Source organism: Marmota flaviventris, chromosome 5 (genome assembly GCF_047511675.1).
Source record: "Marmota flaviventris isolate mMarFla1 chromosome 5, mMarFla1.hap1, whole genome shotgun sequence".
Lineage (NCBI taxonomy): Eukaryota > Metazoa > Chordata > Mammalia > Rodentia > Sciuridae > Marmota > Marmota flaviventris.
Genome location: NC_092502.1, coordinates 146042357 through 146055146, shown reverse-complemented (window position 1 = coordinate 146055146; position 12790 = coordinate 146042357). Strand labels below are relative to the sequence as shown.

The 12790-nt window shown below is 33.6% G+C and overlaps 1 protein-coding gene across 2 annotated transcripts in view; it reads left to right on the top strand.

Annotated features, from left to right (window-relative positions):
* Nucleotides 1-12790, top strand: part of Lmbrd2 (LMBR1 domain containing 2) — a 51016-nt gene that overhangs the window by 3097 nt on the left and 35129 nt on the right. For both annotated transcript variants that reach the window (XM_071612663.1, XM_071612662.1), the window contains exons 2-3: nucleotides 9541-9777; nucleotides 10039-10124. In XM_071612663.1, coding sequence (XP_071468764.1) covers nucleotides 9604-9777; nucleotides 10039-10124 — 260 coding nt within the window. In that variant the 5' untranslated portion in view covers nucleotides 9541-9603. The remainder of the gene's footprint in view (nucleotides 1-9540; nucleotides 9778-10038; nucleotides 10125-12790) is intronic.

Sequence of the window (12790 nt, the reverse complement as noted above, 5' to 3'; positions counted from 1 at the left end):
GAATCTTAAGAATTTGTTAAGTTTTTGCTTTTCTTACCTACCTCCCTGGTTGCTGTCTTCCCTTTCATGCCTTGCTGAAGGTGAAACAAATTATAATGTATCTCTCTTTGTAAGTTGCTTGGAGGGGCTCCTTACACTTTGGAATTCAGGTTACTTGGTTGGTTTGCCCACTAAGCTCTTATATGGTTTCAAAACATACTATGACTTTTTCTCATTTTTAGAATGATGGTGATAGTCTATTATGGTATTCTACATCCTAAAATGAACTTTCTCAAAACTCAAGATATTTATTTATTTAATTTTTTTTCAAGATATTTAAATATGAGAATAATGATTATGTTAAGCAAGATTTAAAGTTTCATTGGCAGTAGAGAATTGTTGACATTATTCTTCACTTCTAGTTCTGATTCTTTTTATTTTTCATTATTAGGATCTTGAAGTATCTCAAGATCATTATTATTCATTGTCTGAGTAGAGGTACTATTTAACACTGAGTCTGATGAATCATTAGATTCATTCATTCAAATTTGAGGTTTTTTTCATTCAGTTTCAGAATCTTTGGTTTATTTTTTTTTCTAATTTGTTATAGCAGAATGCAGTTCAATTCATATTACACAAATAGAGCACATTTTTTCATGTCTGGTTGTACACAAAGTGGAGTCACATTATTTGTGTTTTCATACATGTACTTAGAGTAATGATGTCTGTTTCATTCCACCTTCATTCCTACCCCCATGCTCCCTCCCTTCCCCTCCCTTCCCTTTGTTCTGTCTGAAGTTCATCTATTCCTCCCATGCTTCCCACCCCACCATCCCCATTCTGAATCAGCATCCTTATATCAGAGAAAACATTCCACATTTTTTTTGGAGGGGGGATTGGTTTACTTCAACTAGCATAATATTCTCCAATTCCATCCATTTACCTGCAAATGCCATGATTTTATTCTCTTTTAATGATGAGTAATATTCCATTGTGTATATATACCACATATTCTTTATCCATTCATCTACTGAAGGGTATCTAGGTTAGTTCCACAATTTAGCTATTGTGAATTGTGCTGTTATAAACATTGATGTGGCTGTATCCCTGTGGTATGCTGTTTTTAAGTCCTTTGGGTATAAAACCCAGGAGAGGGATAGTTGGGTCAAATGGTGGTTCCATTCCCAGTTTTCCAAGGAATCTCCATACTGCTTTCCATATTGGCTGTACCAATTTGCAGTCCTAACAGCAATATGACTGTACCTTTTCCCCCACATCCTGGCCAACACTTCTTGTTGTTTGTATGCATAATAGCTGCCATTCTGACTTGAGTGAGATGAAATCTTAAAGTAGTTTTGATTTGCATTTCTCTAATTGCTAGAGATGTTGAACATCTTTTTTCATATATTTGTTAATTGATTGTATAACATCTTCTGAGAAGTGTCTGTTCTGTTCCTTGGTCCATTTATTGCTTGGGTTATTTGGGGTGTTAAGATTTTTGACTTCTTTATATATCCTAGAGATTAGTGCTCTATCTGATGTGCATGTGGTAAAAATTTGCTCCCATTCTGTAGGCTCTCTATTCACTTCATTAATTTTTTATTTTGTTGAGAAGAAGCTTTTTAGTCTGAATCCATCCCATTTATTGATTCTTGATTTTAATTCTTGTGCTATAGAAGCCTTTGTGTTTTCTTCTTTTTTTGGCTTTAAATTTTTTAAAATTTGTTCTACTTAGTTATACAAGTAGACAGATGCATTTAGACATCAGAATGCATTTCAATTCACTGTACAAAGATGGAGTGCAACATTTCAATTCTTTGGTTGTACCTGGTGTAGTAATGCACCATTTGTGCAATTATATCTGTACCTGGGGTAATGATGTCTCATTTCATTCCACCATCTTTCCTATCCTCATAATCCCTTCGCACTGTCTCCTTTGCCCAATCTAAAGTTCTTTCATTCTTTTTATGGTCCCTCCTCCATCATAGATCAACATCTATTAATCAGAGAAAACACTTGGCCTTTAGCTTTTTGGGATTGGCTTACTTTGCTTAGCATAATATTCTCAAGCTTCACCCATTAACTGCAAATGCCATAATTTTATTCTCTTTTAATGCTGAGTAGTAGTCCTTTGTGTATATATACCACAGTTTATTCCTTTGTGTATATATATACCACAGTTTCTTTATCCATTCGTCTATTGATGGACATCTAGGTCGGTTCCATACTTTAACTATTGTGAATTCAGCTGCTATAAACATTGGTGTGGTTGATTTAAAGTCCTTTGGGTATAGACCGAAGAGCGGGGTAGCTGGGTCAAATGGTGGTTCCATTCCAGGTTTCCTGAGGAATCTCCATACTGCTTTCCAAAGTGGTCGCACCGATTTGCAGTCCCACCAGCAATATATGATTGTACCTTTTTTCCCACATCCTATCCAGATAGGAGTCTTATTAAGGAAGTTGGAGCCTAATCCCACATGATGGAGATTTGGGCCTACTTTTTCTTCTATTAGGTGCAAGGACTCTGGTTTAATTCCTCTGTCCTTGATCCACTTTGAATTGAGTTTTGTGTATGGTGAGGGATAGGGGCTTAATTTTATTTTGTTGCATATGGATTTCCAGTTTTCCTAGCACCATTTGTTGGAGAGGCTATCTTTTCTCTAATATGTATTTTCGGTGCCTTTGTCTAATATAAGATAACTGTATTTATATGGGTTTGTTTCTGTGTCCTCTATTCTGTACCATTGGCCTACAAGTCTGTTTTGTTGCCAATACCATGCTGTTTTTGTTACTATAGCTCTGAAAAGTCTGGTGATGCCACCTGCTTCACTCTTCTTGCTGAGGATTGCTTTAGTATTTTGGGTCTCTTATCTTTCCAGATGAATTTCATGACTGCCTTTTCTTTTTCTGTGAGGAATGTCATTTGGAATTTGATTGGAATTGCATTAAATCTATATTGTGCTTTTGGTAGTATGATCATTTTGACAATATTAATTCTGCCTATTTAAGAACAAGGTAGATCTTTCCATCTTCTAAGGTCTTCTTTAATTTCTTTCTCCAGCATCCTTTAGTTTTCATTGTAGAAGTCTTTCACGTCTTTCATTAAGTTGATTCCCAATTTTTTTTTTGAGGTTCTTAAAATCGGGTAGTTTTTCTAGTTTCTCTTTCTGAGGCTTTGTCACCGATGTACAGAAATGCCTTTGATGTATGAGTGTTGATTTTATATCCTGCTACTTTGCTGAATTCATGTATTAGATCTAGAAGTATTCTGGTGAAATTTTTGGGGTCTTCTAGGTATAGAATCATATCATCAGCAAATAGTGATAAATTTGAGATCTTCTTTTCCTATCCATATCCTTTAATTTTCTTTCATCCTTTTAATAACTCTGACTAGTGTTTCAAGAACTATGTTAAATAGAAGTGGTGAAAGAGAGCATCCCTGTAAAATCTTTGATTTTGACAAAAATTTTGTCATTTTTTTGTTTACATTCTCATCAATTGCTATTAATTCTTTCTCATTTTAAACACTGGGGTTCTTGAAATTCTAAAATTATCTTAACCTTTAAATCTTCCATTTGGAGTATAATTAGCCTAAAGAATCATTATCAACCATAAAAGGGTAAGGAACTAGTACTCTAAGTAACATTAGCAAGCTGATTGTTAAACTATAATAAAAGCATTTGAAAGTAATATTAAATAATATCTTGATGATTGGAAAAAGCTTGAATTAGATTTTATTGATTTAGGCTTTTGGAACTGATGTTTCGAAGGTATGATCTGCCTGCTTGTCAGAGACTAAAATTTGACAGAATGAGTGAATTGGCATTTTTAAGTAAAACTACTTGTTGCGTTGATGTTAGAATGTTAATCAACTACTGTGGTCATCAAAGACCTATTTCTCCTTTTTGCCCTTAAAATTTTTGCAAAGCTGCATGTGGTTACCATTTAGCAAATGATTTATAATTGTCCACTTCTTTTTTGATTGTGTGCCTAGGAGAATGAGATTTTCTTTCTATGTAGCATTGATGAGTCAGGCACACCTTCTCCACACAACTCTTGAGATGTGTTCTGTCTCTTAACAAACAGATGAAAAGGCTGTTTAGTCTATCCTGCTGACCAAAAGAGATAATCCTAATTTGTTGAGAAAAACGACAGGAGCCAGGCTCATATCTTGTTCTATAGGAATATGGGAGAACCCAGACTGAAAAATAAAAAGTTACTTACCATTTCATAGGTTTATTTAAGTTTATTTTTGTTTTTGTTTTTGGAACTGGGAATCGAACCCAGTTACGCTTCACCACTAAGTCACATCTTCAGCCCTCTTTTTTTCCCATCACCCACAGATAATCTTTATTATAATTTTGGTTGTATTTTAACAAAAGGAGGAGAATAACATTGATACTATCTGCAATATGATTTTTAAAAAATTATTTGTTCTCTTTAGTTATATGACCATAGAATGTATTTTGACATATTATACATGCATAGAGTATACCTTCCCATTCTTGTGATTATACATAATGTGGAGTTACACTGGACTTGTATTCATATATGAACATAGGAAAGTTATGTCTGATTCATTCTACTGTCTTTCTCCTTCCCATCCTTCTTGCCTTTCCTTCCCTCCCCTTTGTCTAATCTAATGAACTTCTGTACTTCCCTTCTCCTCCCTTTTTGTGTTTCAGCATCTGCATGTCAGAGAGAACATTTGGCTTTTTCTTTATTTATCTGTTGAAGGGCACCTAAGTTGGTTCCATAGCTTAGCTATTGTGAATTGAGCTCCCTATTCCTTTTAAAAAATATTTTTTTTTAAGTTGCTTAGGGCCTCACTAAGTTGCTGAGGCTAGCTTTGAACTTGAAATCCTCCTGCTTCAACCTCCCAAACTACTGGGATTATAGGCCTGCAATAGTGCACCTGGCCTCTATTTTGTACTTTTTTTTTTTTTTTTTTTTGAGGGAACTGAGAGTAAACCTTTTAGGGTAAAACTACTCTTTTAGATCATTGAGGCAACTAATCTCGTAAATGCCCTTCATACAAAAGCAACAAAGTTTAGTAGCTAGCATTTATTTAGTACCTATTCTAATGCCTGGAACTCCTTCATGGTGTTTTACTTTTATATATCATTTGATCCTCATAGCAACCTGTGTGAGGTGATTATCCTCATTTTGCAGCATAAGTTGCATAAAGTTATACAAGTACTAAATAGAGTTGGAATTTCAAACCCAGGTTTGCTAAGGTATAAGAAAACATTTATATTTTAAAAGAGTTGTAATGTTAGATACTTAACACCCTGCAAAAAATTTCATTCTCTGTGTATTTTACCTTCATATTACTACATTGATTTTTAAATAAATTTAAAATTATAAAATAATATAGTTCCATTTTTTAAAACTAAAGTAACATACATGGATCCAAGAAAGCACAAAGAAGAAATTAGAAATCATCTCTTTACTACACGGTTACAACTGCTGTCAGCATTTTGGTGTGTGTTTGTCCATGCATATGTGTGTGTTTCTTGTGTATACTCCCTACTTCTATCACTTTTTATATCTCTTAATGTGTCTCTCTGGATCTCTTCTTTTTTCTAAGTGGGGGACTCTCGTGCTCTCTTTAGTCATTCTCTGCATAGTTAGGTAACCCTTGACTAAGCATGGGTCCCTGCTCCTGTCAGTCATGGTCAGAGCATCAGGATAATAAGTTCTAAAACCCATGACTGTTTTTCTCAAAAAATCTGTGGCCAATGGTGATGGACTATTTAGTACAAATAGTTAAGTTGGCCTGTTTTTATATTTAATGCTGTAATGAAAAATGACATGGAAGATAAATCTTTTTTTATCTTTTTTTTGAGAATAATTTATCTGAAAAGGAATTGCTAGGACAAAGGATATGTACTTTTCAAAAGGTTTTCGATACATATTGTCAAGTTGTTATCCCCTCTAGCAATGAGGTTTTGGTTTTTTAAATCTAGGCTTGAGTTTTCTAATCTTTATTATTAAATTATACTTTAATTGAAAATTTTCAAGAAATTATATTTAATGTCAAATAACTAAATCACATGGAGAATAAGATGCCCCTATCTTTCAATAGAAAATTGTTTTAGTTAACATATAGGAATTCATAAGGAACCCCAGAAAGTATTATCATTTTGTGCTATAAAAATTCCTCACTTGAATTTAGATATAAGTTCAAAGATATGGACTTTAAAACTATTATATTCTCATCTCAAGTTAGGGAAACTCCAGTTTTTATCTCCAATTTCATGGGACCAGTAGGCCTCACCTATGTCATAAAAAGGCAAAAGAAGAGCTGGGGTTGTGGCTCAGCGGTAGAGCTCTCGCCTAGCAGGTGTGAGGCCCTGGGTTTGATCCTCAGCACCACATAAAAACAAATAAACAAAATAAAGGTATTGTGTACAACTAAAAAATAAATATTAAAAGAAGAAAAATAGATAATGTGGTAAACACAATAATAGACGCACAGTGATGTCTATTTCCTAATCTCTGGAACCATTAAATATAGTTAGATTATTCAGATGGATCCAGTGTTATCAAATGAGCCCTGAAAGGCGAACCTCTCCCAGCTTAGGGCAAAAGAGGACATCACTTTTTGAGAATGACTTGACAAGCCATTGCTCTAAGATATACATGACCACCAAAAGGAAAAAAAAGAAGACAAGGAAAAAGGTAACTATGTAAAGAAATGGATATATTAATTAGTTTAATTATGGTATATTGACAAAACATCATGTGGTACACCTTAAATGTATATAATTTTAAAAAATCATATACAGGGCTACATGCAAAGGCTGGGAAGAGTCCTCTTGGCTAAGGACAAATGCTAACTGGCAGCTTATAAGGAAAGAGGGATCTCTGTTCTATAACCATAAATAACTGAATTTACCAACAGCCTGAATAAGCTTAGAAATGGATTCTTCTCCAGAGAGGAATGCAAACCTACTGACACCTAAGCATAGAACTCAGCTGAGCCGTGTCGTGCTTGAACTTATGACCCACAGAAACTATGAATAAGAAATTGGTGTTTTTATAAGTTACTAAGTTTGTAATACTTTATTACAGCAGTGATAGGAGATTAATACACTGAATATAAGAAGTAATATAACAAAATAATTTCTTTAGTACTAGAATAAAGGATCCATAATTCTATTTGTCTACATCATTTTAAAGTACTGTGAATCAGACTGAGAAATTGAGTGATAGTAAAAAAAAGTAATAGTGGCAAGTTATAACTATGATTTTGTTTTTTGTTTATGCCCATGTTTTTCCTATGTCATTGTTGTCTTATTGTTTTTATGCATATTATGTAAAATTGCATGTATTTAGTTTTTCAGTTAATATTAGGGTGATTTTCAGTAAGATGCTATCATTTAGCATTTTTTTCATAATCTATAATATTCAGTCTTTTTCCCTATGATTTGATTATCATATTCTTTGCATTGGACAATTTCAGGTAAATAAATACCTCAGACAAACTAAGGGATTTTCACACAATAAATATGTTGCACTTAAACAATAATTTCACACCAAATGATTTTTTTTTAAAGCTGGATCTTGAAGATGGTTAACAGTTTTCATGAGTGTATTCTACCTTGAGCTTTCAGTAAAATATTTAATCTATTCTTGCTTTAAAAAGATTGCCTTTGAAATGAGCAGAAATAGAAAAAAATTGTGTAAATACTAAAGTATACAGTAATTTTTTTAATTCATTCTTTTATTCCTTCAACAGATATTTCTTGAATACCTACTATATGCCAAACACAACTCCAGATACTTAGGATATGGTATGGATAAAATAGTTAAGTGCTACTGTCTTGGAATCTAGGGAAGGAAAAATAAAGGGAGACAATGTATACAAAGAACATGTATCAGGTAGATATAAGTGCATACTGGGAAAATGTCACAAGATAAGGGGATAGAGAACAATGAAAGGGGTTCAACTTTATACATTTAGGAAAACTGAAAATATTAGTGTTTTAAATTTGTAGATGAATGGAAAGAAGTCACTTCAACAACATAAATAAATAGTGAAGAAAATAGTTTAAAATGTGATTTTTGTGATATTTCATGTAGAGTTAATTTAGTCCATTAAAGTAATCAAACTTTTACTCTTCTTATAACTAGTTTTGGCTGGAGAGGTTTGTACACTTGAATTATATTATCAATTCTGCTTTATTTTTATTTTGTTGGGTGGCATTATGATATTTATTCTCAATGTTAAAATATCAGTAATCATCCATAGACAAGCAAATATGCCTAACATTGATTTAACTGCCTTCAGTTAGTAAAGGTAAATTATTTAGGAGTGGAGAGATATTGAATAAGTCTTGCTGACATCTGTATAATCAATATTTATCATACATTTTAAAATATTTTCAAATGTATGATTTTATTCAGTGGCATTGATGATTTTTTGCACATAAAATAGGTAAAATGGCTTTCTCTAAAGAAAATAAGGTTTACATAGATAAATGGCAAATAATATTGTAAAACAGTAAATAAATAAATTTCAAGTTCTTGAAGTTGAATTGTTAGAAAATATTAGCAAAAAAAAAAAAAGGAAACTAATGTTTTAAACAAAGGAAAGGTTTCTTCCCATTAGTTCCTCTCTCTTCCTTCCTGTCTTAGAAAATATTAAATTATGGGCTATGAATCATCTTAGAAAACTTTATTTGAAAACGAATTCCACCTCTTGTACTAACTCCTACCCAACTCGTTCCTGCCAGTGAATGTGCTAATCATGTTTTAGAGTTGTTTTATGATTTTCCCGGGGTCTGTGATGATTTGCTAAGAGATGCTATGATGTATGTAAAGTCCCTGCCTTCCCCAAAGAGTGTATAAAACTGCTGCAAAAAAAAAAAAGAAAAAAGAAAGAAATAAAACGTTATTTTACTAAATTTCCATTTCCTAGGATCCTAATTTCCTAGGATAGCATGTTTGTTTAAAATATTCTGTCAATACTTAAGACACAAACTCCCAAATGACACTATATCAAAACTCTGCACCACACATAAATAAATGAATAAATAAATAAATAGTCCATTGACAACTAAAAAATATATAAAAAGAGAATTTCTTAATTTGTAATATTTTAAGAACTTGTGTGACGTTTGTCAGATAAATTTTTTTATGAAGATACAATGTATGTGAATTTTTTTTTTTTTTTTTAAGTACTGGGGATTGAACCCAGAGGTGCTTTACCATTGAGTTCCACAACCAGCCCTTTTTATTTTTTATTTTGAGATAGTCTCACTAAATTGCTAAGGCTGGCCTCACACTTGAGATCCTCTTGCCTTAGCCTCCAGAGTCCCTAGGATTACAGGTGTGCACCACTGTGCCCAACTGTATATGAAATTTTTAAGATGTGCTTTGAAAAGTAAGATATAGGACTTAATGTTAGGAATTATCCTCTTCATCTTATTCATAGTCCAATGTAAAGCATGACAGTTTTCCAAAGAGGCTATGAATATGTTAGTAAATATTTAGAACATTTCCAAATGGTCACTTCCAGTTTTAATGCTACATTTTATTTTTTATTTTTTTCAGTGAATAGATATGGTTCAGAAGCATACATGAATAACTTTGGTTCATCAGAGTGAACATTCAATAATGAGTGGTGCAGCTTTGGGACTCGAGATTGTTTTTGTCTTTTTTCTGGCATTATTCCTACTTCATCGATACGGAGACTTTAAGAAACAGCATAGACTTGTAATTGTTGGAACACTGCTTGCTTGGTATCTCTGCTTTCTTATCGTCTTCATACTGCCTCTGGATGTTAGTACGGTAAGATGCGAAACAAATTTTCGCAATTTAGAAAGCAACTGTAATTGTGCAGTTTGTTTGAGATATATTATTTTTAAGACAGCTGAACTGTATAAGGTTATACTTATATTTAGAATTTAAATGTTATTTTAGGAATTTGATTGTTAAACAGCATAGCCAGGAAGGTAAGTTTTGGTAGGCAGATTTACCAACTCTAATATCCCTTGAGTACTTGGTAACTTTTTGATTCTCATTGTTTAAACCATGTATTCATTGCTTTAGACAATATACAACCGGTGCAGGCATGCTGCTGCAAATTCCAGCCCTCCTGAAAATAACAGTACAGCAATTGTTACCCCAGTTCCAAGGTATGTATTTCATTTTCTTTTTTTTTTTTTTTTAATGTAACTATTGTAGAGAAAATTGCTTAAAAATTAGCAGTTTTTATCATCCAGATTGAGTATTTAGAAAAGTTATTTTCTACTGATCTTCCCATTTTCATTCTTTGCTAGTAGTTATTTTATTATGTGGTATTCTAAACTTTAAATATTTAAATCTGAGCTTTAAATACTTAAATCTAGCTTCACTTAGCATAATCTGCTCTAATGCCATCCATTTCCCTGCAAATTCTATGATTTTTGTCATTTTTTAATGCAGAGTAATACTCCATTGTGTATAAATGCCACATTTTTTTTATCCATTCGTCTATTGAAGGGCATCTAGGTTGGTTCCACAGTCTTGCTATTGTGAATTGTGCTGCTGTGAACATCGATGTAGCAGTGTCCCTGTAGCATGCTCTTTTTAGGTCTTTAGGGAATAGACCGAGAAGGGGAATAGCTGGGTCAAATGGTGGCTCCATTCCCAGCTTTCCAAGAAATCTCCATACTGCTTTCCAAATTGGCTGCACCAATCTGCAGTCCCACCAGCAATGTACAAGTGTACCCTTTTCCCCACATCCTCACCAGCACTTGTTGTTGTTTGACTTCATAATGGCTGCCAATCTTACTGGAGTGAGATGGTATCTTAGGGTGGTTTTGATTTGCATTTCTCTGACAGCTAGAGATGGTGAGCATTTTTTCATGTACTTGTTGATTGACTGTATGTCCTCCTCTGAGAAGTGTCTGTTCAGGTCCTTGGCCCATTTGTTGATTGGGTTGTTTGTTGTTTTATTGTCTAATTTTTTGAGTTCTTTGTATACTCTGGATATTAGGGCTCTATCTGAAGTGTGAGGAGTAAAGATTTGTTCCCAGAGTGTAGGCTCCCTATTTACCTCTCTTATTGTTTCTCTTGCTGAGAAAAAACTTTTTAGTTTAAGTAAGTCCCATTTGTTGATTCTTGTTATTAACTCTTGTGCTATGGGTGTCCTATTAAGGAATTTGGAGCCCGACCCCACAATATGTAGATGGGAGCCAGCTTTTTCTTCTATCAGATTTATGCTAAGTGAAGCTAGCCAATCCCTAAAAAAAACAAATGCCAAATGTCTTCTTTGATATAAGGAGAGTAACTAAGAACTGAGTAGGGACGAAGAGCAGGAGAAGAAGATTAACATTAAACAGGGATGAGAGGTGGGAGGGAAAGGGAGAGAGAAGGGGAAATTGCATGGAAATGGAAGGAGACCCTCAGGGTTATACAAAAGTACATACAAGAGGAAGTGAGGGGAAAGGGAAAAATAATACAAGGGGGAGAAATGAATGACAGTAGAGGGGGTAGAGAGAGAAGAGGGGAGGGGAGGGGAGGGGAGGGGAGGGGAGGGGAGGGGAGGGGGGATAGTAGAGGATAGGAAAGGCAGCAGAACACAACAGACACTAGTATGGCAATATGTAAATCAATGGATGTGTAACTGATGTAATTCTGCAATCTGTATATGGGGTAAAAATGGGAGTTCATAACCCACTTGAATCAAAGTGTGAAATATGATATATCAAGAAATTTGTAATGTTTTGAACAACCAACAATAAAAAATAAAAAAAATTATGTTTATGAACCCAGTAGTAACTAAGAATAAACTTGCTTTCAAGTAAAAAATAAATAAATAAATAAATAAATACTTAAATCTAAACTTTATTGTTACACAGGGCCTTTCAGTAGATGATAGTGAGAGCTTAAGAAAAAAAAACTAATTGTTTGCTCTGGTTCTTCCTCTTATTAAATGTGTACCTTCCAAAACCTTTTTCCTCTTAGTCTGTCTCATATCCAAAAAATGGAGCGGCTGGGGTTATGGCTCAGTTGTAGAGTGCTCACCTGGCATGTGGGAAGCACTGGGTTTGATCCTCAGTACCACATTAAAACAAAACTATCGGGTCCATTACAATTAAAAAAATATTTAAAAAAATAGAGCCTAGACTTTCTTAGATTTTGGCACCATTACTAAATAAATAAAAGAGTATGCATTTTCTCTTTTGCCTAATTTACAAAGTTGTTATAAAGAACAAGGGGGTTATTCTCTATGTAAGATACTCCTTTCATATTTCATATCCTGTTAAAACATCATACTTTCGCAGTAAGAATGAATAAAATTTAAATTGTCAAAAGGTTATATTGAATTCATATTATATTTCCAAGTAAAAAAAATGAGTCTATGTTGATATAAGACTTTTACCAGTGTTTTAGTATTTGTGTGGTTTTTTTGCAGCTTTTATAAAATATTCTAACTTGAATAAAAGTGAATTTAAAGTGTATATGCTTTTTCTCTTTGATGAACCATGAAAAACTAGATATAGACCAGAAGCAATTATAGCATTAAAAGTCTTTAGACTAAAGGATATTCTCACACTCTAGGAAGATTATTAAGTGGAAGAATCTATGGTCAGAGACTCATCATCAGAAAATTCAAGCAGATGCTTGTGTGCATGTCCACAGGAGCTATGCCGGTGTGACTAATATAATTTACATTCCAATTTCCAGGAATTAATCACCTAATGACTTCTCTTGCCCGACCCCTTCTGCTAGATAGTAATAGCAAAACAAAACATAACCAACCCTACAACTGGGATGAGTTTTTTACCCAATGATTAAAAATACACTGCAGTGGGGC